This window comes from Pithys albifrons, chromosome 5 (assembly GCF_047495875.1).
Source record: "Pithys albifrons albifrons isolate INPA30051 chromosome 5, PitAlb_v1, whole genome shotgun sequence".
Taxonomy (NCBI): domain Eukaryota; kingdom Metazoa; phylum Chordata; class Aves; order Passeriformes; family Thamnophilidae; genus Pithys; species Pithys albifrons.
The window spans coordinates 60,556,542-60,583,375 of NC_092462.1; the positions used below are offsets into that span (position 1 = coordinate 60,556,542).

Below are 26,834 nucleotides of genomic sequence, written 5' to 3' on the forward strand. Positions count from 1 at the left end.
GATGGAAACAATTTGTTTCCTTAAATTAAGTCTAGGATGGGTACTTGGACAAAAAAATCCCTTTCCCTGTGACAAACTGCATGTTTTACTATTACTCCCATGATTAATTGCTGGTATCTCATGAAGAAAGCTTCTTTCTGAAAGGTCTAAAAATGAAGGAAAGAAGGGATTGGGAGAAGCAAAGGTGAAAATCTTGTGATTCATAGAAAGTGTGAGAAAAGAAGTTTGGTCAAGTTTCCTACCACCTATCTAGGTGATACTGCTGTTCCTAGTTCATCTATCGAGGCTGTGCAATATCAAAAGCCACTGAGAAAACCATCTAAAATGCCTGCACTTTTAACCTCATTACTGAAGGATGCCAGGCTGCATTGTCACTGTAAAGTATGTTTTGTTTATCTCTTCTCTCTTCAAAACAAATGACCTTACTGATGCAAACACTCACCAAATTTGTCAGAAAATTCTGTGGTTTCAGACACATTTTCAAACAATTCCATAAAAAAAAATCAGCGAGTTTTTTTTTCACAGGGAACATAATTAAATCCGAAATCCATTCCCTGCCCCTTTTCACTGTCCCGTTCTGTACTTGAAGAGATTTACTCCAAGTAAAAACACTTACCCTTGCTTGAAAATATATGGTAGTAAATGGAATCTTAACACACCCCAGCCAGTGTCTCTCAACACGAGTGTGGATTCCAGTGCCTCTTTCACGATCATCCTAAAAAAAGTTGTCCAACATAACACTTTGTAAAATACCTTCATTTCCTTTAATTCAATCAACAATTTAACCAAGGCATTAATAAAAATTTTGTATTATTTACTGTAAGTACCAATTCCATTAGTAGCACAGCAGTGATTATTCTGGATGCCTTTCAAGCATGCCAGATGCTGAAAACATACAAGAACATCACAGTCCATGATACAACGTGCTTCCACTTCAGGGTTCAATTCATGTGTAACCTGTGATGGAGGACTCAAAACTCTGACAAGGAGTGCAACGGGTCTTCTCAGACAAAGTAAATGAAGCTCTGGTCCTCTAATGAAATATTTTCTTAGTATTCAGAAAAGCTTTTTGACAGTAAAATAATTTGAAAATCTAACTGAACCCTGTGCAATGCAAGCATTGTTTTCATGTGCACTGCCTATCAGAGATTTCCAAATCTTGTATGATCAGCCTAGAACTCATTTAAAAAAAATCGCTAAAGGCTAGAGTGACATGCAAGTTTCAAGAGTTTCCTTCCACTTCATCAAATATCATTTCATTTTTGAGGACAGAATTCTTGGTGAAATGTGTGCATTATTTATTTTTGGGGTATATTTTAAAGAATGTTGAGTGCTGCTATTTTTTGCCTATGCTGAATTGACTAGGAAAGCTTTCATTGGTTTCAACAAAGGAAAGAGTTATACCAACACTGAGAGCTTACAAGTATTTCTTGTTCCTAGGACTTGCAATTTTTATCTAACTCAAAAAAATTGATGCATTTAACATAAAGATGGTTAGTTGTTTTGGGTTTTTTTCATTTCACCAAACACCTTGTAAAACAGGATGAGATTGAGCATAAAAAGATAGCTGATGAAAAATATAGGAACTGGGATAATTCATCTAGAATTTAGTAAAAAATTCTGATTAAGGTTAAGAACAGAATTCAGATTACAATTCATGTTGCTTCTAAATCTTAGTATCAGTATCTCCATTTAATTAAATAGCAGTAAAATATATTACATACACATGTTCAACTCAAGTAGCAGTTTATACAGTACAAACTTAATTTGTACATAGGTGTCTGCCACAAAAGGTTAACACTGTAAAGATTTTTCCCTCTAACAACCTTGCAATATTGACTAGATATAAAATCGTAATGGATCATAATAAAATCATAATGAATGACAAAATAGAGAAAAGAGGGGCACAGGAGGTGGAAAGTTATTACATGGAAAAGTCTTGTTCCGTCAACTTCAAAGAGCTTGCAATACCCTATAATGTACACTGTCCTTCAGTTATGAACTTACCTCTACAGCATCATGAAGTACTTCATCAAAAACATTAATGAAGACTTCATCTTTCACTGACTGCAAACTGTGGGTGCTGTAGTCGCCATTAGGAGCTCTGAAAAGGTTAAATAAATCAAAAAAGTGATTTCAACAGCTCAGGAAAATGTGAATAAATCTACACACTCAAATGAAATTATTATTATTCAGAAATAATTTGGATTCATTTTGCCATACCTAAATGGAAGCTCAAGTTCCTCATTCCAGTTGGGGTTTGGACCTTCTGCCGTTGTTGTCCGGCAGACTGTGCGCTGAAAAGAAACTTCTACAAAAGGACGAACCAAAACCTATAAAGAGATCAAAACAAAGGAAACAGAACTCTCTAGAAATTCATCAGAACACATTAAATTACTTATTTCATGTATTTAGAGAAATAAACATATACTTACTGGAGATCAGGCTGGTTCATCCCAGATATAACTTTAATACACCTTAAATATTGCACTTTCTGGGCTTCTAGGCATTTATGGAGCTTTTAAAAATATTTTATATGCTAGCATTTCCAAAAGTTTATGTGTATTCAGAATAACTGGCATGTTTATAAACACTAGGGAAACCACACTTTCTCCTGAGAGCAGAAAAGCTACAGGCTATCATCAAATCAAGGAAGGTAACTGAGACGAATATGTGATCCAGACAGCAGTGGAAAACAGTGCATTTGTATCCTCTTATCTGTAATCCAAGCAGCCGACTGCTACAATCCCGTCTGTCCCTGAAACGGGCTCCTATGACAAACAAACAGCTTCTACTAGACAAAACAAACCCCTAATGTGATTAAAAATGCCTTCATTAACATTCAACTGCATATGGCAGAACCTTTTCTACATTTCAGAAAGCTGTACTTTAGAAGGAAAATCATAAGAAAAACATGAAAAAAAATTGAAGGTCTTCCATTTTCATTCAGGATGCTGAATTTATTTCTAAATACCAAGAAAATGTAATTTCCATGTCAGCCATGTGAATGGATGTGTTGATTTAGACTAAGAGTGTACTGGACCCAAAGTGCAGGCTGTGAAAATGGCCAGCAGCCAACATACACACAGAAGAGTAAGAACTGAGCAGGCACATATGATATTTTCCGCTATTACTCTCCCAGGCTTCAAACATTTTGAGATGAAAGACTTCTCTAAGTCTGTAATGATTTTTCTATTTAGCAGCTCCCAATGGGTCACTCTTCCAAATACTTGTCCAATACCTACTTCAACACAAACAAACCTCTTTTGTCAACAATACACATAAGCAACTTTTCTGGGCACCACCAACTGCTGCATGAAGAATCACAACCTTTTGTTTGTTTTGGACCTAACTCCTACCATCTTCATTTGACATTCCTCACGTTTGTACTTACAGAGCCAGGAAATAATCAATCCCTATCCAGTGTCTATATGACTCATGATTTTGTACCTTTCTACCATATTCCTTCTCTGCTTGCAGTCATCAGTGTGCTGACTGAAAGCCCCATCAGTTTCCACTGGACAGTAACCATTCTGTAGATCTGACATTCTTACTGCCTTTCTCTGAACCTTTTGCAGCTTTATTCTCTTTTTGGAGATCAAGGAGTGGGCAAACCAACCTGACCAATAAGGTATCTTTCTGATGGTGAATGTTACTGTCTGTGGAACAGGAATGCTACAACTTCACAGAAAATGTTAGTTTTGTAACATACCTGGTTGAATGCCCAGTCTGGACTATTAGCTGGGCTCTGAGCTGAGGGAGAGGCTGCAAACATCTCATTAAAGGACCTTGAAGATTTCGAGGGCTGTTGAAGTTTGCTATGAGGAAACAGACAAGAGCAAGCAGAAGAGACATAAGATTCATTACAAAATATAAATCTTTCACATTCTGTATTAGCCAAACAGAATTCTGGAAATACTCCTGATATTTTTATGATTTTAACTTTGGGAAGATATTTATTTGATCAAATAACACAAAAAGCAGGTGAGAAAGGGGTATTGAGTGAATTGTTCTAGTAAGCTTTGTTGCAACAGAGTGCTTTCTGCCTGAATGAACTCTTCTGAAGAGCGCACCAACTCCAGACTTTCTTTTTCTGCCTCCCCCAATACAATCTCCTTGAGCTACAAGTTTTTAAGTTCAAGTAGTTGAATCCCCACCAAATACATAAACAGTGTAGACTTCATGGCATTTAGGCAAGGCCTCTATGACAAAATTGAATCCATATGAATATTACAGATTTGGCAACCCATGAGTGAAGTAAAAGAAAATAAATGTTAGCATGTTTGCTTTTATAGTGTTTTCATATAACTTTTTTTTGGTAATATCACCATATTAGAGATTATAAAAGAATAACTACTCATGTGGTAAGCAGCTCAAAATAAGATACCATATAATGCAAAAGATTAGGAGGACTGTTAATTATTTTTGTAAAACTGATAATAAATTGAAATTTTCATCTTCTTTTTCCTGTTTTTACGATGAATTGCTTTTCTCAGTATCAACCTATCTACAGAAATCCTACAAAACCTCTATTATAGTAAAACAGCAGAAGATGCTGAATTCTGTAATTGGCTACCCTGAAAATACCTGTGAGTTAAATGCAAGGAGTATTCATTTTGGGGAAGAGAACACTGCACTAATACACTGTTTCTGTAACTGAACCAGACTGCTCAGAACTCCAGTGTCTCTACATGACACAGCATCACACAGTGCAGGCATTGCCTTAACATGCCTGAAGGTAAAGGTCACCTTTAAAATTAGTCAGAGCCACATTAGACTCAGTCTATTAACTTAAACAAACAGTCATCAAGGAGAAAACCAACATGCTACACTCAGGAGGCAAATATAGTATCCCACAGTGAAGAACTAGAATTTTTTAATACTTGTTTTTGGTATTTAATCAAGACACTAAGAATTAAAATTGCCCTGCGTATAATGAAGAAGTTTGCTTAAAGTATAATTCATCTGATATTACCAGAGTTATAATGCTGTCAGAGCTGCAACTTATTTTTCAGACAGCTTTTTCAACAAGCAGATTAATACAGTTTCTGGTAAAACATGTCTTGAATTTAGGACCTAGTGAAAAATAATCATATTATTCTCAAACTTACAAAATATCAGTTCTTTATCATCATTAATAAAAAGATAAATACATGTTTTTATCATGAGAATCAAAACAACACACAGGGCTGAATTGGAAAATCAGTTTCTTAGCTGTCCTCAAAACAGCAGGAACCAGCAATTAATCTGTACTGGAAACAGGCATTTAAACATACCTCATCACAGTTTTTCTCACTGGAATATCATAAGCTCTAATGACGTTCACTAACAGTTTTATGTCTCCATCTGACAAATTCTGTGCTGTGACCTTCTTCCTTTCTTTTCTTCTTGGCCTTAATGGACGTTTAGGCTCTGCCAGTTTGAAGAGGCCAAGTCCCAAAATGCTAATAATCATAAAACAGATATTCAGTCAGTTTTGCACAAAATCCAGCATTCTAATGTTTCCATGACACACATGAAAATTATGCACTAACAGAAAAAGGAACTATATGCTCTTGCTTGTGCCAAAAAACCCTCTCTAAAATGTCAAAATGTTGCTATTGTTTAGTACTGCACAATCCAGTTCTGTCTTATATTTCAGAAATTATAACTTCAATGTGCAAAAAAGTTTGGATTGGGTTTTTTTCCCCTAAAACTGAGTAAGGTACAAACAAGACAATTACACAGCTTCAGGACAGATCTAAACTACAGTGCTGTAAACAAGGGATATAGTAGATGACAATAACCACTGTGTGGAAGAGACAAAACATCAAACTACGCAGCTACGTACAGTGAACAACAGGCCACAGAAAGGAAGTAGAATGAATATATCACAACCTACCCTGGGCCCTCAGAGCTCATAACCCAAGCCAAAGCAGAACCAAAGAAAGGAAAAAAAACAACGAAAAAAGAAAAGAATAAAATGCAGATGTACATTTTTATATAGCATGATATCAACTACAGAGTATCAAAAATCTACTTTAAAAATTGATAGCCAATGGCATTATTTCACAGAATCACAAAATTGTTAGTGTTGGAAGGGACCTCTGGAGATCATCTATTCCAAGCCTCCTGCCAAGACAGAGTCATCTAGAGCAGGTTACAGAGGAATGGGTCCAGGTGGGGGTTTTTAAATGTATTGCCTGATAGGTAATTAAAAAAACCCGAAAGAGAGTAATTACTGCCAAAAGAACACAAAACCATGAGTTACTGAAATACCTCACTAAGTGAATGCTTTAAACAATTCACTAGCAATATAAACTCAGCAAATAGAATGCAATATGAATTAATATTTGTGGTAAGAAACCATCAATGAAGCATTTGATTTCAAAGAACTCCAAAAGCTGATAATAGACTGGTTTGGAGTTTTCTATTTTGTTATGTGAAAACAGGAGCTAAAAAAAAGGATGAACTCTTGGATAAAAGAGCAAGTCTCTGTGTCTCCAGCAGATGGGACTGTTTAGATTTATACAGCTGGATGAAAACCACTGACTATAAGAGTGTTGCGTTTACAGTGAACAGAAGCAACTTGTACATGAAAGAAAAAAATGACATTCACAACTTGTTTACTTAACACAGATTTTCAGTGAGCAACATCAATTAAGAGTCATCTATGCTGTGATGACTGAAAAATGTAAAAATCAACAGGTATGGGATTTGGAACAAAAATTCAAAGAAAGTGCTTAACTAATAAAAGAAACAATAACCTCAAAGGAAAAAAAGCAGTAATTTCCAAATGCAGTTCATTTCTGAACATAAGAAACATTCAGCATCAGCAAACAGAAATACATAAAAAGTAAAATACAGAAAATTACTGTTAAAAAACTGTTGCATGTCATTTGCAGGGCATAGGCACTGATTCCTAAGTAAGCATCACCTACAGAACCCCTAGTAGTGTTACTACCTCTGACACTTGTCTAATAATTGGAAATATTCAAGCTGCCACTAGCTGGGCTATGCTCAGCTTATCAGATCACAGCTCAATGCATTATATCCTGCTATATCTTATTTACATGCTGTCACTTCTGTCAAAACCAGACTTTTTCTTAAAAAAGCTTTTACGTGCTTTGTTTGTCAATATAGTGTCTGTACATAGGGATTGGGAGTTTACATACCATACTAAACACAAAATCACACCAGTTAGTCACATCAATACACTCTGCAAAAAGACAAAAAAATCAAACAAAAAACCCCAACAACAACAAAACCCCAGAGGGTTTTACAGTAATTTTTTTTATTTGGAACAAATACACAGCTCCCTTACCCCAGACTCAGAATGTCCTCTTCATTGACAAGGTCAGAGAGAAGGAAATGGTGTTTTGCTACGAGGAAACGGTTTATTACTGATTCTCGAACCTGTGAATGTGTAGAGAGACAAAAGTACACTTCTCATCCAAAACCACTTCAAATATTTACATTCTGTCTATTAAACACAAACAAAACATCCAAATACAAATTCTTTATTTTTTCCCTCACTTCTAAGAGGGTCACAGTCCAAGAAATAATTTCTGCTTACAGCTCATCATCAGAAACAATCACAACAAATGACACTACCAGACATCTCTTTTCCAGGTCTAAATGAAGCTGCAGGAAAGGCTGTAGAGAAATTTATATGATACCAGCTATGGGGAATAAAAGAAATAGTTTGGACTGCAGAACAACAGATAAAGTTTGTACAACAAACACTATGATATCAAACAAAGGTTTAAAATCATGAGTTCCTTTCATTTCTATGCTGAGGTCATAGAGTGAGGCACAGAGATCAAACTCTTCCCTCTTCTCCCAACAGCTATGTGAAAGCAGATTGACAGAGCACTGCCTTTGTCCTTTTTTCCTACACTAATGTTAGCAATGCCCTCATACTCTGTGCTATTACAAGATCAGAAGTGATAGGCATATAAAGAACGCATTTCAGAGTGAACTGTATTTCAGTTCTGATGTGAACAATCTAATTTTCAAGCACATCTGACAATTTGTAAAATTGTTAAATATTCGAATGCTATTTTCAAAAAGGCTAATGGTATTCAAGCTATAAGAGACAAATAAAGGTACCATAATGTGTGTTACTCTGTACTCCTACACTGCTATTCAGTGCACTGCAAAAACCACGTGTTCAATACCATGCAAAGCACACGGGGCTGACACAAACATGGCAGCTTTGCCAAAAATAATTTTTTTAGACTACCATACTAAATCTGGACTTTTGCACCTGCCTGGGAGATTTAAACACCTCATTGTCTACAGTTCTTTCATGAACCACTCTTTCTAGAAGACAATTTGTTTCACTTTAAATCAACCTTGTTATCGTATTTCATGCTTTGCTGGCTGGATAGGATTGGATACACTTTTTGATATTTCCACTACTGGTAAGAAACTGGTAGCCACATTTTGCACTTGCTATTTTGCCAAAATAATCTGAAAATAGTCTGACGTTGCAGACTTCTCTTGGTTAGATGACTGCTTTAATCCCCTCTAGGGATTAAAGAGATTGTCATACTTAATATAATGAACAGACTAGAAAAATTAAGTAAAAAAGGTAAGGGCACCACAACGAAGGTAATATGGTGGAAGACATGCCCTCAGCTTTAGGCTGCAGGACAAGACTGTATTCCTTTAAATAACTTTTAACAGTGGTTAGGGCCACTTTCAGGGAAATAATAAAGTTCTTAGCATCACAGCTTACAATAAGGAAAATAGGGCAGAGAGGAAAATCACTGAATTCCTGGGATATAACAGTAAAAATCTCTGGAACACTGGAACAAAAAAGAATTTACAGAAGTGCTAGAAAAATCCAGAAAGGCCAGTAATTTTCTGTATTACATCTTTTTCAATAACATTAAATTTCACAGACCTCCACTTGTTCAATTAGACCAGTTTCAGACCTAACTTGGAATTTTGAAGATGTCAGTAGGTCATGTTTAGAGAAGAATGAGGTTTTCAGTATTCATGGAAATAAAGTGTTCAAGTATAGGAGTAATATATGGCCTACAGAAAGAGGGTGGATCCATATTTTTAGCATCTTACCTTCTGCAGATAGTTGGCAACAACTGCTCTGTGTGCATCTAGGTAATTTTTGCTGTCAATCATATCCCTCTCTTGCAGTCTCTTCTCGTAATCCTAAAGATATTTACTAGTTTGTGATTCAATATATATTCAGTGCTTTATTACACAAATGAAAAATGGTATTTCATTAATATTAATGTATGGATCACAATAAACCACAACAGATGTCAGAAGTTTATAAAGCTATTTTTAATGCTAATATATACAGCAATGGCACTGCTAAACTTCCATGAATAGCGACAAGAATTCCATTAAGTTACAAGATTTATGTGGTTTAAATTACCATGAATAACTTGAAGATTTCTCTTCCTTCTTTAAAGCTGAACTTTGACCTGCTGCTATAAACTGAAATTCCATTTGAACTGGAAGTGGCTTCTCTTACTGCAGCTGCAATAGGAAGAATCCTTTATAAACAGAAATGATGTAGCATCAATGGAAGATGCCTTCAAATCTGAACTGTGTTTTAATACAAGTAACTAGTAACTAGTTTTCCAAGTAACTAGTAGCTACTTTTTGGGGTGTGTAAAACAAAGAAATTCTACTTGTGGGAAAGTTTGCTGAGAAAAAAAATATTGAAGAGATTGAATAGCACAATAAAAATCTTCTTTGTATATTGTGAGAATGTAAAAGCTCTTTAAGAAGCCAGAGTGTGAAGATTTTGCTTTGCCTGAGGTTTAATGAAAGACTCTGTAGCCTTCACTGAAGGGCTGAGGTGAATACTGGGTACCACCACAAGAAAAAGATTTACATGGTTCTTGAGGAGAAGTGTTTTGATGGGATATATCTCACAGTTGTGGTTACTGTTCTGGTGGACTATAGTGAAAGCTGTACTGACAGATGCAACTTTTAGTCACAAGTTTAGGAAAGTGCCTCATAAATTAAGAAAAGGCTAGAGCTGATACTCAGCTCCCAAGCAAAAACCAGAGCTTACAAATCAGAAGAGTCTCCCAGGATCTGCCAATTAATGGCAGTCTGCAAATCACACTGGCTTTAGAACCACAGCTAGTTACCATGTAAAAGTACTCAGTAAAATTAATCTTCAAGTCTGAGCTCTAATAGTAAGGATGAGCAGTCCAATGTCTAGTTAGTGTCCTTTAAATAGCAAAGTGCCCCTGGGATTGATCACAGGGTCAGCATTACTGTTTCTTCACCAGTGACCTCAATGAGGAGACACAATACACTGTCAGCAATTTAACCAATGATACTTGATTTGGAAGAGTGGTTCATACAATGACTGACTGAACCACAGTTCAGAGGGCTCTTGGTAATTGAAGACTATGAAAACTGAAGCATCAATAAGAAAAAGAAGGGAAAGGTCTGTATTGAGGGTGAAGCAACTTCATGTACTAGCATAAATGGGAGAGCAACCAGAAGAATAACAGACATATTGAAAAAATGTGGGGGTTATGGTTTAATGACAACAACAACACGTTCTTTTGGCAAAAGGCAAACCACAGGATACACAGGAGGAGCAGCATGGCCTACACAGGGAAGTTACCAGCTCCTCCAGCTTGACACTTGTGGGAGCCTGAAATAATGCACCCAGTTTGAAACTGCGAATTCAACAGGCATGTGGAAAAACTAGATGGTGTCCACCAAAAGACTACCAAGACAGCCAGAGGCCTAGAGAACATGACCTACAAGAAGAGATCAGAATCTTAGAACAATATAAGTAGGGAGAAACTTCTGGTAGTCTGATCCAAGCTCTCACTCAGAGCCGGAACAACTCCAGTCAGGATGCTCAGGGCTTTTGCCATGTGAATTTTCAGTATCCCTAGAGATGGCATTTCTACAAACTTGCTGGACATTGTGTTCTAGAACAGGAATACATTCTTTGTGAAAATGTTTTCATTATATCTAACTGGAATTTCTCTTGTAGTAACTTGTGCTAATCATTATCTCACCTCTAAGATGAGTCTCAGTCTGTTTTTTCTGCACTGTCTCACTGGGTACCTGAGGGAAGCAGTAAGATACCCCCCTTGCCTGCTTAGGCCAAAACAACCTTAGTCCTTTCTGCCTTTCCTTGTAGGTCATGTGCTTCAGCCCTAAATGTATTCTGGTAGCTCTGTACTGAACTTGTTCCAGTACTTCAGTGTCTTTCTTGGACTGGACAAGATGACCAAATTCATCAGTCTGGTGAAGAAGAGATTAATGAGCAATGCAGAACCTGCCCACAACTGTCTGAGAGGCAGTTACAAAGGAGAGGGTGCCAAACTCATATCTCTAGTTCCAGAAAGAATAACAAAGGAAAACAGTAATTAAATACAACTCGCAAGGCTCAGGTTGGACATGACTTTTTTTTGGTGTTTTGTGTTTGTTTGGTTTTGGTTGGTTGGATTTTTGTTTTGTTTTGGTGGTTTTTGTTTTGCTTTGAACAATCACTGGAAGGATAGTGAAGCACTGGCACACCTTATCTAGAAAGGCTGTGGAATCACCCATTTAGAGGTTTTCAAGACTTGGCTGGGCAAATACAAAGCTGACTTCATCTGCTGCTGGCAACAGTCTCACGACTTCAGTGGAAAGCAGGACTAGATGATCTCCAGATAATACTTTCCAAATAGTATTTCCATGATTCTATGTATTTTCAGACTTCTTTGCCAAATAGCTAGCAAATCAACTAGGAACAATACCAGTTTAAACTTAGCTTTGGAGATCATATCATATAAAATGAACTTAGACTGGGCAGTCGTAATTTTATCCAATTTATCCTTAATGGAAAAAAAAAACACCACAAAAAGTATTCTTAAAGTGTGAGTTTTAAATTTTGAATGATAACATGAAATTAAAAAAATTAGTCCATAAAATCAGAAATGGATCAGAAATGTACAACAAAGATGTGGCACATCTTTAAATAAAAGATACAGAACTAATCTAAAATTTAAAAAGCAAAAATATTTAATGTAAAGAGCAAGACATGATTAAATAATACGTGTCTTTTTTTAAAAAATATAATCAACAGAAAAGGAATTTTTCAAATAAATTTACGTAAGAAGAAATAGGGATGAAACAGCCAGAATCTCAGGTGACTGATCCTGCTAAAGCAATGAGCACAGTCAAATGCTCCTTAGCTACATGAATTGCTAAAGAACAAAAGAATGCATGACTTAACACTAATAATGGAGTTGAGATAAAAATAATTGAAGTATGACCCAAATAAAAAAATGCACACATTGCATTTCAGTAACGCATTTCAGCTAATTGGATCAATGTACTAAAACAGAAATATCTGTAACACAGACTACAGTAAAACATAAAAGGATTTCTTTCTTGCTAGAGTCATTGCTTTCAACAGTCTCCACAAAGAGGGCTCAAAAGCTAATAAGCTTCAGCCTGAATTATCTCTGCATTACCTTTCTATACCTGAAATCACTTTGAAAAAAAGTCTCTTACCTTTAACAAAACCTATTTTAAAACATTCGTGTCTACACGAGTTTTTCTGTTTTATTTTCCTCTTCCCACAGTGAAATACTGCCTTGGAAAGAAGCTATCTTAATTAGATTAAAATAACACTAGAAAAGATTGAAGGAACGAAATTCTCATTTTTTTCATGTCAGCATAGCTGCATATTCTTTAAAGGACTATTTGACTTAATTGCACTCTTATTATTGCAGTATTTTTATCATTAAAACTAGAAAAGAAATATTTCAAATAACATTCTACCTGGAAAATTTTCTCACTGATTTCTCGTTCATGTAAAGGGACCTGCTTATAGTTTCGGAACTCTGCCACCTCCTCATTTCTGAGCCGTAAGAGTCGGAATCTCTTTGATCTATTAAACTCCTCATCAGAAACAAAATTAAATTCTTGCTGAAACTGTTCCAATCTGAAGAAATCAGGAACCTGTGCTTCTCCGCTTGTAGCAACCTGAATTAGTAAAAAGATTATTACCATTTTCATGCAAAGTGCCAAAACCTATCAAATACCTTTTTTAAGTCTTACATGCAGATTGCAAGGAGGCTCATTTGAAGCAAAAGCAATCGAGATGGATCACACAGACTGAAACAACAGGTGATTTAAAGTAGGGTTTTGCTGAGCAAAGTATATGAGAATACACATCATAGAACACAAGAAAATTCTATTTCCTTGTACCATAAACAAAATATTAGAGTATGAAAACTACAACAAGGCAGAATAATATAGGGGGCTAGATTTACACAACTTCAACTATGTAAATAGCTCCTCATTGTGTTGTTTAGAAAAGGTGAAGCTTCTACAACACACTAGAACTCTTTGTGCAATTGTTACTAATGAGCAACTTTCCATTTGGTACGGAATTCCCCTGCACTTTAAGCAAACAACAAACTCAAAATCCATATTTTGGTTTTAATTTATAAATTACTCAGCGTGTGCATTTTCTTATCCCCATTTTTTGCCACTCTCAAATGGATTAATAAATCATATTTTCAGTAAACAATTTGCTTTTAAACACTCATAAAACTATGGCCATGACAAATTCAAATGCTGCTGCCTCTACCACCCTGGCATGCATGCAGATTGCCTGGGGAGGGGAGGTACTGGTGACCAGAAGTTTCACAGCATCATTAACCCTACAGGCTCTAAAAACACCACTTACCATGATCAGCTGCATCAAAGCAGCATTGTTTGGGTCATTTGGATCAAGTTTTGCTTCTGCTGCCCACTTAGCTAGTTTCTTCATATCAGTTAAGCCTGAGGTGCCAATGGATGCAATAGCATCAATACTTTTTAAAGCACTAAAAAGAGAGAATTGACAGAACTTACACCTTAAACACATACGACTTAGCAATATAGAGTATTTAAAACAATCTTAGAAAAAATCAAAAGCTCCCCAGAACGTGAATAGGAAATTCCAGTACACAATTCATAGTTGTAGCCATGCAACTGAGGGAATGATCAATTTCAAAGCAAAAGGGAAATATGAAGGAATGGGTGAAAGAGAATTTTTATGCAAGGTAGTAAGGTGCTTACTGATACATTTTTATATACCTATGCTATTCCATGTTGCTGCTTGCTAGCAAGTAAGAAGACAAATTGCCTCACAGTGTGAAAGTGCACACAAAAGCTTTGACAAAGAACTTCTGAGATCTACAGTCCTTGCTTGCACTGTATCTTGGATTCTGTCTTTGACCTTCCTCCTGGATAGTGCTCTTAGACCTGCACTGTAGCCCTTTTCCCTGCCTCTCCCTGCTGTTTCTGGAGAGACTTTGTGGCCTGATTCATCCCCTTGCCATGCACAGCACTGCTGCCAGCACTCTGCTCTGCCTGTCATGAAACCCTTGCAGCCGTCTCTCTTGTGGTGCAGCCCTGCTTTTGGTCCTCCTTGTACCTATGAGTCCCAGCTCCACTCCCTATCCTTTGGATGCTCCTGCTCAATTTCTTGGATTCACAGGAAGCAAGGAAATATGGTAAGTAGTCTGGAGACCATATGTACATTGATATGCTCACCAGGCTTCTAGCATCTTCTCACAGAAGCCACCTCTGAAGCCCCACTGCTACCCAAACCTTGCCACATAAACCCAATACACCAGGACATGCAGATTATTAGCCAAATACCACAGGAGTGGATGTTGCCCTTATGTTAGGGGTGCTAATTTGAGTCTTTGTTCTCTACTTACTTGAGTATTTTCAAGAAAGCTATTAGAATGCATGGGTCTTTCTCATGCTTGGTTAGAATCAGCTAAACATCCAGCAGTTACTAGATCAGCAGGTGAAGTGGTAACCTCAAGGTTATCTTTAGGCACCAGTCTTGAACAGAAGCACACTGAATCACAATTGTGCTGAAAAGCTCTTGGGCAGCAAAAACTAGTATTAGTCATGAAAATGTTGTTTGTGACTTTCCCAAGGTAACGGAAAGTCACTGAGAGCTCTTCATCTCTAGAAGGTGATTCAAAGAAGTGTTTTACAGCTAACTCTCTTCTGAAATTCTTCAATTTTCCAATTACTACAGTGATTAGTCTCCAGAGTTTAAAGTTAGCCTTTGAGAATCCATCTTTATGTTTAAATGTCTTGCTATTCCAATCTCACTGAAGTCAGCAGGTTACTCATATGCTGACCAGAAAATTGCTTGAATGGCTGCAGCGTTGGTCAAATATAGTAACAGAGTGATTCATATGCCAATGCCTAGCCCCTAAATAAATAAAAATCTGACAGAAACTAATCAGCTGGGAGAAAGAATTGCTCATTATTAATAAATATAGGAAAACTATTAAGGCTTATAGTGAAAGTACCTAAGGATATTCCAAAAGCAGACTTATGTATCATCACCTTGACTTTGTGGATTATATAAAAACAACAAAATGGACAAATAATCTACAGTATCCAACTTGCAGCCACAGGGAAAATTATATTGTTTTGAATGGAATCTTATTTCTGCAGAAAAATCATGGAAGAGTATTATCCTGGAGTGATCTGAAAGATGACAATTTTTGACTGATAAATTTGGTAACAGAGTCAACCTCCCATATTAACTTCTACTGCTTCATAGCATAATTTTTATCATTAATGACAGAAAAAGCAGTTAAAGCATGTGTCCAAATAGCCTCTCCAAAGGCACTTCATGTAAGAAAGAGCTGGAGTTTCTATTCTTACCAAAATGATTACAGGAAGGTTCCTTGACAATATATTCACTTCCTATTATACAATAATAAAATCCAATTAATCAGCTTGAGTTTAATGCTGTCTAGAAATAATATGCTAAAAAGTAAAATTCCTCACTAAATTCCATTTACCAAAAATGTGTGCTCTAAGCTATCTGCAGGGGGTTACAGTGCAAAGTAAAACATCCAAACTTACAGAAAAAGATTATGAAAACTCTTGATTATGAAAGTTTAGTTTTTTTAAATATTAGTATAATCAGTTTCCCATGAATCCCTGAAAATTCATATCACATTACCTTGGAATGCCTGTGTTTTGCTGAGATACTGGAGGAATTAAGGGGATTCCTTTTTCTCCAACTGCCCAAGAGACACTATTGGATACTTTCCCAGAGGTCATTAAAGTCATTTTGTTGCTACCATCAGCTTCAAATGAGAAGGACACACCTATCAAGGGGGAAAAATCCAAAGCACTATATTAATGCATTCAAACACAATGCCTAAACAATTTTAAAAATACTTCCTGAAAATGAGTAGTCAAATAACCCGTTCTTCTGTGATTTAAAACACTAAAATCACCAAAGCTACACTGATTAATATCTGCTTGCTCTGCAGTGGCAGAATCCTGATTACTTAATGCTGAAAAAGACCCAAACATTTTCTATAGCTAGTAAAGCTCCATTAGTACTACAAGCCAAATAATAAACACATGCATTTTTACTATACAGGTCTTAAAATTAGCCAGAGACAAAAATTCCACAGCAAACTTCAGTAGTAAGAGTCATGACTAATATATAAGATTCAGTTACAGAAGCTGTAAATGCTCTTCACAGAATTGACTATGAAACTTACTCCAACCTTTTACTGCTACACAGTTTCAGCAAAATGAGAAATACTGAACTGAGGCAGACAAGACTCCTTACCACTCCCAACTCCTTCGTGGTCCAACATCACACGCTGGTTGCTGCTGAACTCTATTTCTTCCAGAGGAGCGCTGCCTGTCAGAACTGCAGTCTCAGGAACAGGTATGAACACTTCAGCCAACAAGGTGGTACTGCTCATACCTGTTGTTTCATAGATCTAGAAAACACACAGGGACAGACACAGTAAAAAATTTAAATGTGTATTTATGAGATGTTAAAAACATATTGTGAGGTATTTGGACAAAAAATTTACTATGGACTTACGCATGAAAGAAACACTTTAAAGCAATTGTATTATTTACTTTCTAAAATATCCAACAAGCAGACATTTCAGGTACCAGCAGCTAACTTGATCTGAATTCTTAAAAGTATATCTTCTTCACCTTTCTAATGTACCTTAGAACAGTGTGACAAAGAACATCACTGTACAATATGCAATTGCTTGTGACAGTCACTGGCACCAGATGAAGATACTGCTCACTAATCCTCCCTTACCACAAAAGGCAGAGTATGGCACTCAGTCCCCATTCTGGCAACACTGCAGGCTACTTCCCTCTTTCCTGGTTGGCTGCAGGCTCTGAATGATGTCAGTGATTCTTCCATTCAGATGTTTTCAATCCAAGAAGACAGTATTCCTTTTCCCTTTCCATTTATATAAAATTGAAATCAAATAAATGGAACAGATAAGGGGTATATGCCCTCCCCTGACCTACCAGTGTTACCTAACTGGAGGAGTCACCTAACGAAAGAAGTAGGATCCTGATTCTGTTGCTCCCAAAAATGTCTTGTATTACCTCTGAAAAGTATTCATGTGAATAATTTCTTAATTCGTACTTGGAATGGGGGTGGTAGTGGTTTGACTTTACTGCACAGCTGATCAAGTCAAGTGCAGTTATGGACACTACTTGCCATTTTTTTTTCTTATCCCTTTCCAGTAATCATTATGATGGTTTTGCTGTGGGGACAGTGATGTTTTAAGAAGACCACTTCAGTCATTTTATCTGCAACATAAATCAGTTTTTCTAAAACTAAGAGGCTGATCCACTAACATATTTAATCACATGACTCTATTTAATTTCTCCCATGCAACCCATAGTCATGTTTTATGTATACAGAAAGCACAACCATCAAAAACACAGCAGCAAAGATAACAGTTTGTGACCGGAGAAGCAAGGAAGGAGCATAAGATTGATGATTAACAAAAGGTCTTTCACAGGTTTTTCAGTCTTTACGACACTACCATAGAGGAAAACACAAGCATTACAGGATTAATTACATTTTTGTATCATCTTTTTAAAAGTTACTATGATAAATCATCATCTACCTGTAGTTTCAAACTCTCTGGCCAATTGACTATTTGCAAATTGAAAATCTGTCCAAAGTGAACTCTAAAATCAGAACTTATTGGTCGAGTAACAGTCCTTGACACTTCTTTGGAGTTGAAAAGGACTTTTATAAATGCTGAGCGTTTCTTCACATCTTCTCGCCGCAAAACTTCTGCTCTGTAAATATGTCAAACAAGCTGTCATATAATTTTTAACAACATTTTTATTATTTGGTTATTTTTAAAAAGAATCTGATTTCTCATGAGGAAACAGAACCCACCTAAATAAAGATGGTATTCTTCCAAAAAGACCACTACATGGGAATGACTTTAAAATATGATTTAAGAGTTGTTTTACCTTTTCATGAATATAAAATTATTTAAAAATAAGCAAGAAAAATTTTGGATCCACTAAAGTTACCTCCATATAAAAGAAGTTGTTTAGGGGAAAAAAAAATCCCTTCTTCTCCCTTCCTCCAAAACACAACAAATTATACTAAACTGAGTTAAGATTTTGAAGTTTTTAGTCATAGGAATAGAACAGCCAAGCAGTAATTCCTTGGTGAGGCTATTGCCATGTAAGTACAAAACAAAGCAGTTTTTAAATTACTGAAATCTGGTAGATGCATGTTAAATTGTTTGTGTAATGTGGAAACTAACATAAACCAAGTACAATTATTTATTTTATCCACAGTGGAATCTCTGATTTACTACACGATTTCTTTATTTTTCCCTTTTGACTACAGCACAGCCCTGGTGTAAAGGACTAGGCAGTGAGAGTGGTACTGACTGAAGGGACGTAGACTCTACACTGAAAACAACTTCTCTGTATCTACACCACTCTCTGCAGATGCTCAAGAAACATCAGAAGGTTCAAAGGGAATGTGCAGACATGGATTCTCTAAGCCCACTGTATACAAGGTTACACGTGACTTGAAAACGCATTAAGTTGTATCAGCTTCAGAAGCAGAGGTTTCATCACTAGGCTAAACAGAACAGTGAGCTCAATTATGAAGCTGCATAAACAAGCAATTAATAAATAACAGCAGAAAATCATAAACAAGGCATAAACATTTATCTTACCGAGGGCACTGCTCAGTTGGAGTTATGCTTCCTGAGAGGACCAGCTCAGGAATTAGAACGGGCTCTCCAGGTTTCCTTCTGCAGCTGTCAGCTTTTTCTCTAACTTGCTGCTCTATTTCCAGGCTATTGGCCATTTTAGGGGGGATAGGTTTTATACGTTCCTCACCAAAATCATGATCTTCTGATTCTTCATCTTCATGCATGTCTTTTTTCTTCTTTTTCTTCTTGGACTTCTGCATATAAAAATAATAATGTTCTTTCTGAACTTGTTTCAATCCATGGAATTTTTTCTCTTGTTCTCTTGATTCACAAGCAATAAACACATATGATGTATGTACAGTAAAATAACCGTATCATTTTAATATTACACACACACACAAGAGATTTTTCTCATTCTAAAGGACTACTTCAGATTCAGAATTCAGAAATACATTTCAGTCATACGCTTCAAAACCATACTGTGCTTCAAAAAAACTTTTACTTCCCCTTCCTACCAACTTACAAATAAACATACTTCTTGAACATTCTGGCCAGCTGCTGAGTTCTCATTTAGCCTGAGTTACTATGTACATTCTGCTAGGGATGAAGGAAGGTTATCCAGCTAGTAGTAATCTAGTCTTATCTACCTCTTCCTTAGATTCATGTGATCTGTGCTAGTAAGACACCAACAGCAGTGCTTAAACAAAAAAGTACTTTGAGTAAAATAAAATAAAACAAAGCACTTTTGGGCATGAAAGGAAGGTCTCTGTACTACATTTCATTCTAAAAGGAAGGAACCACAATCATCTCAATCTCAAGACAGTTTGTGACTTAGCACAAAAGATGCCAAGAGCAGCTCGAACTACCCATCATGGTTATTTGTGAAGGCATAAGTGGTGGCTGAACAGCTCCCATAAGGATCAATGCTTAAGACTACCTGCCTTCATTTAAAGGTTTACATTTATTCTTCTTATCCTACAAGTGAGTTGACATGATACTAATGAGTTATGGGCCCACTTGTGTTCTGGTAACAGGAATTCCCAATACCTGCAGATCAGCTTCCCCTCAAACGTTGTAAGTGCCTTCCATAGATGCAGCATATACATGAAAAAAACTGTCCATAAAAGTATCAGCAGATGCTCTAGATTCCTGAAAACTGCATTTGAAATATTTCCTTAAACTTGATTTTGCTTTGGTATCCAAAAAAACAGGCTGTTCAAACTGGGCAATAATTATATCCAAGTATAATCATCATTACCCTGAGGTATCCAGTATGTTGTGACCTCACTATGAAAGCAAACCTGGTTTTGCAGACACTTGCCCTGGGCTACTTCAAAGCCTGTTCTGTTGCAGTGTATTGCCATAGTGCCTATTTTTCTCAATATCCTCCTGAAGCACAGCTGAGACCTTAACTACAGATTACTAGCAACGCAGCTTTTCAGAGGTAAAAGCACATTCTAATTTTTAATTAACAATTAACTAACAAATTCTAAGTAGATAGAATACATTCAAACACATTATAAAACTTATGCACAACTATCTTGAAATATCTTTTTTTTATTAAAAGGACAAGTTTTTAGCATATTTAGTATTAATTTTTTGTGAAACTGAATGATTTAAACAAACCTGTGTCTTCTTCCAGGATTTCCAGTCTTGTAGCTCAGTTTTATACTCCTCCATTTTCTTTTCATATTCTTCCATACATTCTTCTAGTAATTCCTTTATCTCAGCCTGAATTTCTGCCTCATAGGCTTCCTCATCCGATCGCTGATCAACCTCTTCCCTTCAAAACAACAACTATCAACATGTTGCATAAAATAAGGGCTACAATTAAGTTGGTCATAAATAACAGAAATCTGCTCCATGAATTAATTTCATTATATCACAACTGTGTTCTATTTAACAACACTAGTATACTCCAAGAGTTGATAGCAGACAGTTACTGTCCAGAATGAATATAATTACTATTTCTTTACTCATTAGCATGTAGAAATTCCTTTCTGTTACAGTAATTACTTGTTATTTTAACATTCCCTCTTTCCCAAACTCAAATCCAACAGTGGCAGGCTCAACCAGTGCCAGACACTATTCAAAGTCTTACTTTTGCATCCTTCGTATCAGAATTCTAAGTTTCCAAATTAACTAATTTTACTGCAACTCCACTGCTAGTAAATGAAGTACAAAAAGTGCTATCAAAACATACTTCCTCAAATAAAGTTTCATGGGTGTGTTAGTAAACTTCTGAAAGTCACGGAGGGATTTCATTTGTTTCCAAACTTTGATAATGGTCTTAAGCAACATTCTGTCTTTTTCTTGTTCAGCATCACGAAGTCTTCTGGTTTGTCTAGAATTACACATACACAGCACCAAGTCAATCAGAGTTGTCTAACTCAGAGGAACAAATCAAAAACTTGGGATATCAGAAGCCAAGGGATTGATGGCTGCAGCAGTTTAAAGCCAAGGAGCATAAACCCCAGACTTGAGGATGGCAGGATTTGATTTCCTTGTACTTCAGTCTCTTGCATTTTGAACAATCTGATTTCAATTAAGTGAATTCTCCAGAGATTTCAAGGTTTTCGGAAATGCTTATTACAGCTGTACATAATTAAAAACATTTTAAAGTCAATTCACGTAAACAACAGCTCAGGAAACCTGCACTGCTGCAAGGGAGTAATGCTTATTACATGCATTTTATTTAGACATTACAAAAGATGTTTTAAACTTCATGTGCTTCTAGCTCCAGTATAAAGGACTTGAAGAGATGAAGTAATGTAGTAACGTAAGTCCTCTGACAGCCCTACAAGGTTCTTAATACAAACAAAATTAACAGAGTCATGTTTTTTGTCTCAGACTTGGTATTTTATATTTTTTCTAATTTTTTGTAAGATAGTTATTCATTAGCACTTTTAATGACCAATACACACTTCTGATGTAAATGTCCATGTAGCACAAGCACAGGCTGCTTCCAGCACTATCTTGGTAGAAGAATGTGTCCAGTAAAAATAAAGTGATTTAAAAAAAAATTTTGTCAACTAACACATTACTACTTGCAATATTCAGTGAACTGGAAGACTGAGGCTGAGATAGAGGTGAGAGAAGAAATACATCACACCTTATTGAAAAGCATAAGCAAATTTAGCCAAAAGAATAAACAAAGAAAGATTTTTCAGAAAGAAATATGAGTAACTTCTCCACTTCATTAGCTAGTAGTTTGAATATTACTTATCCATGCAGCTTAACAACCTTTCCTTGTCTACCAGATAAGGCTGGAAGATGAAACGTAAAGCCATGAAGAACATATAGGTGAGTAATTACACTTATCTAATACATTGGTTTTGGAAATAGGACCTTTCAATAGAGAATCACCTCTGCTAAAATACATCACCCACAAGAACCTAAATCACAGAATTAGCAGCATACATTGGCTTCCTCCTTCAGGAAACAGACAGTGGCACTGAAATTGCTAACTTGCAAAAGCATTCTGTATTCAGATGACATTTCTTCCTTTTAAACCCATGGAAAACTACAGCTCTGATCTCCAGACAGCAAAGCATATACATCTGTTATGTTATTGGATGGTGGAGAAAACGATCAGATTATTTTCCATGCTAAAATCTCTTCATCTATGTAATTTCTCATGAATGCACTTCATTGACCATCAGGGAAATGCAATGTTAAAAGACAGACAAGGCAGGTCAGATGTTTTTACCAACATATGTGGTCCATTTCAGTGTTAAATACCCTGACAGCAAAAATTCTTCAGCCCAACTGAGCTTCATACGTATAATGGTTTCCAACAATAGAGCTGTAGCCAGAAAGAATTACAGATATGAAAAGCTCTAGAATAATACCAGCCAAGCTCATCTCATGTTAATTAGGCAACACTGATCTCACTGATTTCAGCAGAGTTTCTCCAGATTCATAGCAGCATGACACTAAAACACTGAAGACTCAGAAAAATAATGAAGATACCCAGAAGAAACATTTTATCTAATTAAACATCAAACAAGCCTCAGGGTTGATGCCAAAATCCAAGAACCTTGTTCCCACAGTGAGCCTCCTCATTACCACTCCTACGCCTCCTCTAGTGGAGAGCTCCTGTCTCCAAGGTGCTGCATGGGAACTGCACACCTCCTGCTCCTAGTCCTCTAGCAGATGTGTTAAGAAGATACTATTAAAGCTACTCCATTTTCAATGCAAGGAAGTCTCTGTCCTTCAGTACAAAATAATGCATTATAAACATGTCCTGTACATGTACCAATGTATTATAAGACATTGTACGTAAAGGATGAAAAGAAGCAATTCCCAATCTAAGAGGACTCTGTGGATGTGTAAGTGTAAGCAGAAGTAAATTTCAAGGCTGAATGTAAATTGTTATTGATTTTTAAATATTGTATCGTGACCCATTACAACATTCTAAACTTCTGTTTATTTTAATTAACACATTATTGCCTACTTTCAGATTGTGGAAAACTTTCAAATCTTTATCTTCTAGTTAAGAGGCAGTTCAATACGGATCTCCAAAATAACTTCTTTTATCATCCTGCTTACACTTACAGTTCACCATTGCCAAAAATAACAGAAACTTTCACTACCAAGCCAAAAACTGTATTATATTTTTACTACCCAGCTATTGTACAAGAACAATAACTGTAACTCTGTAACAAAATTCTACCATTTTCTTTGTATTAACCCAATGGCAAAAACACAGGCTAAAGAACTCAGAATGGGAAGCAAATCAAGAATTCTTTTGTAATGAGGAAGAAGATGGAAAAAAACAATTGGCTTTGTCTGTTCAAAAAATTATGTTATTGCACTCTAAGAACTTTGTGCATCCATGTGAAGTCTACTGAAACTTTATTTGAATTAATTTTTAATTGTACAAAACACACCAGTAAACAGTTACTAAGTAACTAATGAAAAAAATTAGACAATTTTTGAACCAAAATTTCAACTTAAGCTATATTTTCTTCATCATATTTTTATGCAACTTATCAGTGAGAACTTTTAAATCCTGAAAATTATTCTAGAGCTATTTACAGCAGAATTTAGAAGTCTGACATGAACCATAATTCTGTGCCAAGATGTAAAGGATAAAAGGCATACAGTTTTAAAAAAACATGATGTAATGAATTCATACCTACCTGATCTCCATTTTGTATTCAGGTATGCTCTGTTGTGCCACAGGAACACCATCACCACCACCTTCTAAACTACATTGCACAGCATTTCTCAAAGCATGCAGCTTAAACAAACAAACAAACAAACAAGCATGCAATTAACAGATGGCTTAACGAAGCATCTTAACACACCTTGGCATGAAAGAGCTAGTTACTACTTGACAGAAAACTCTGAACTGTCTTGATTCTGTAATTACAGGGTTTTGCCACGATTCTTCAACATGAAATTCTGATTAGGATCCCTGGATGTATCAGCGGGATTTACTGACCTCGATCACTGTGACAGATCTAATCAAGGGAAAAAGACTGATCAAGGGATTATTCTGAAAGCTCAGAAATCAAAGAGGTAGGGGGAAAAAAAAGGAGTCTGCAAAAAAACCCCACCTTTCACAAAAGTCTTTTTTGGGACTAGAAAGGGCCACTAAAAGCAATCCTAGAAAATTACAGAATCATACAACCATTAAGGTAAGAAAAAACCTCCAAGACCATCGAGTCCAACCTGTGACCAAACACCACCACTGTCAACTAAACCATAGCACTGTCATATCCAGCTGTTTCTTCAACACTTCCAGGGACTGTGACTCCACCATTTTCCTGGGAAGCCTACTCCAATGCTTAACTACCCTTTCAGTGAAGAAATTTTTTTTTATAAAAAGCCTGAACTTTCCCTGGCACAGCTTGTGGCTATGCCCTCTTGTCCTCTCACTAGTTGCCTAGGAGAAGAGACTGACCCCTATCTGGCTACAACCTCCTTTCAGGAAGTTGTAGGGAGTGATAAGGACACCCCAGAGCCTTCTCTTCTCCAGATTAAACAATCCTTGAAAGGAGGTTGTAGTCAGATGGGTATGTTGGTCTCTTCTCTCAAGTAACAAGTGACAGGAGACGAGGAAATGGCCTCAAGTTCCAGAGGAGGTTCAGACTGGATGTTAAGAAAAAAACTTTACCAAGAGGGTAGCCAAGCACTGGTACGGGCTGCCCAGGGAAGTGAATGAATCACCACACTTAGAAGTATTTGGAAGATGTGTAGATGTGGGACTTGGGGACATGGTTTAGTGGTGGACTTGGCAGTGGCTGGACTTGGCAGTAGTTGGACTCAATGACCCTAGAGGTCTTTTCCAACCATAATGACTCCATGGTTCTGTGGGTTCCTGCAAAGCAGGCGTGGAGGAACCAAATGTCCCATTTTAAAGACAACTAAGGCAAATCCTTCAAAAGTAATGACAGACCGAAATATACCAAGGAATTATTTTGAGACACCATATGAAATACATTTCCAACATTAGAACTGTAACCTCATGCTTTATATAAAAATTCAGAAGTATCTGTACACTATCTACTGAGGCTCATTACACTAATATATAAATGACCTTGCATATAATTACAACTCTTCCCTTATAATAGCTCTTTAAGGTAGAAAATTATCACCATCTTTAATTTATGGAGATTTGAATTTATATATGCCTAATAATCTAATTTTTAACAGACAAGTATTCTTGTGTGCCCTGATGGCATTCGAATTGTATTAACACTGCCCAGTGTTCATGTACAAATTTACACCAGAGAAGACCAGTACCATTTCTTCCAGTGTATAGATGGAGGAAGAGTGGTGATATGCAGAGGATAAACAGCCCAGCCAAGCTCATCCAGCAAGTCAGTAATGCAGCCAGAACAGAGGAGTCTACATTCAGCCTCAGGTTTTGCCATGTACAAGAGTGGCACATTAAACTAATGTCTTCTGCTGTCTGCCTGTCGGAGCTGCTGTACACAGTCCTGTAATATCTTACGTGTCATTCACTGAAAAACATTTGGTTATTCTAAGGAATAATGTAAATGTTATTGTATTCTTTTTACCTCAGAGTTAATTTAAAATCAAAGATCAAAGAAATTCATGATCTTAAAACTGCAATTCTGCACTGAACACACAACTACCTCAGTCAAGACTTTAGGCTTTTTAGCTTCTGAAAAATTCAGCTTTTACCTTAAACTGTCACGTCATTATCTCAATAAGGTAGGATGACAGACCAGAAATACCTTGTCTGTGAGAAGTTCAGTAAGATTCTTCTGTTTTCTTGCTAAATACTGATCATATAACTGAGCCAATTTAGCTGCTAACACATGCTCACGGCTAAAACAGGGATGATGGGTGAATATCAGTCCAGCAATATCAATATCCAATTGAAACAGGGCCTGGAAATCTCCAGGTTCAACAAAATACTGATTGGCAGGTGTCATTTTCATTGCCTGAAACAAACAAAAAAAAGAATAAAATGGATTTACAAACTCTGACAACACTATCTGTCAAAGAGTTTGTGTGTCAGAAATCTATCCATTTAACAATGCCTACATTTCACTACTGAGTCATAAACTGTGTTAACCTCTTGCTTTACTGATAAGTGGGTGGCACAAAACCACCACAGGTATTCTACATAAGAGAAATTTTTATAGCCCATATGAGGCTGAAATTAGTCATCTGCCTGTACTGAAGGTTTTGCTGAGCAATGAAGACAAGGACACTGGACTAGAAAAAGAAAAGTCTGCTAGTTCTCTTTTTATCCGTGGGTTTAGTATTGCTTTATTTCCTTTTAGGACAAACAGCTCTCCTTGTAGACCATTTGGATTGTGCAGATTATGCAATATGTTATCTCCTTCCCCATTCTAACACCAGGAAAAT

At 36.5% G+C, this 26,834-nt stretch overlaps 1 protein-coding gene across 2 annotated transcripts in view; it reads right to left on the reverse strand.

Moving 5' to 3' along the window:
- Window positions 1–26,834, reverse strand: part of CC2D2A (coiled-coil and C2 domain containing 2A) — a 56,736-nt gene that overhangs the window by 12,454 nt on the left and 17,448 nt on the right. For both annotated transcript variants that reach the window (XM_071556775.1, XM_071556774.1), the window contains exons 9-25: window positions 26,195–26,404; window positions 24,128–24,228; window positions 21,187–21,327; window positions 20,610–20,766; window positions 19,005–19,237; window positions 17,922–18,099; window positions 16,598–16,754; window positions 15,974–16,121; window positions 13,676–13,814; window positions 12,763–12,966; window positions 9,064–9,156; window positions 7,304–7,395; window positions 5,277–5,444; window positions 3,713–3,818; window positions 2,224–2,333; window positions 2,008–2,104; window positions 617–715 (exon numbers count right to left, since the gene is read on the reverse strand). In XM_071556775.1, the coding sequence (XP_071412876.1) occupies window positions 617–715; window positions 2,008–2,104; window positions 2,224–2,333; window positions 3,713–3,818; window positions 5,277–5,444; window positions 7,304–7,395; window positions 9,064–9,156; window positions 12,763–12,966; window positions 13,676–13,814; window positions 15,974–16,121; window positions 16,598–16,754; window positions 17,922–18,099; window positions 19,005–19,237; window positions 20,610–20,766; window positions 21,187–21,327; window positions 24,128–24,228; window positions 26,195–26,404 (2,433 nt within the window). The remainder of the gene's footprint in view (window positions 1–616; window positions 716–2,007; window positions 2,105–2,223; window positions 2,334–3,712; window positions 3,819–5,276; window positions 5,445–7,303; window positions 7,396–9,063; window positions 9,157–12,762; window positions 12,967–13,675; window positions 13,815–15,973; window positions 16,122–16,597; window positions 16,755–17,921; window positions 18,100–19,004; window positions 19,238–20,609; window positions 20,767–21,186; window positions 21,328–24,127; window positions 24,229–26,194; window positions 26,405–26,834) is intronic.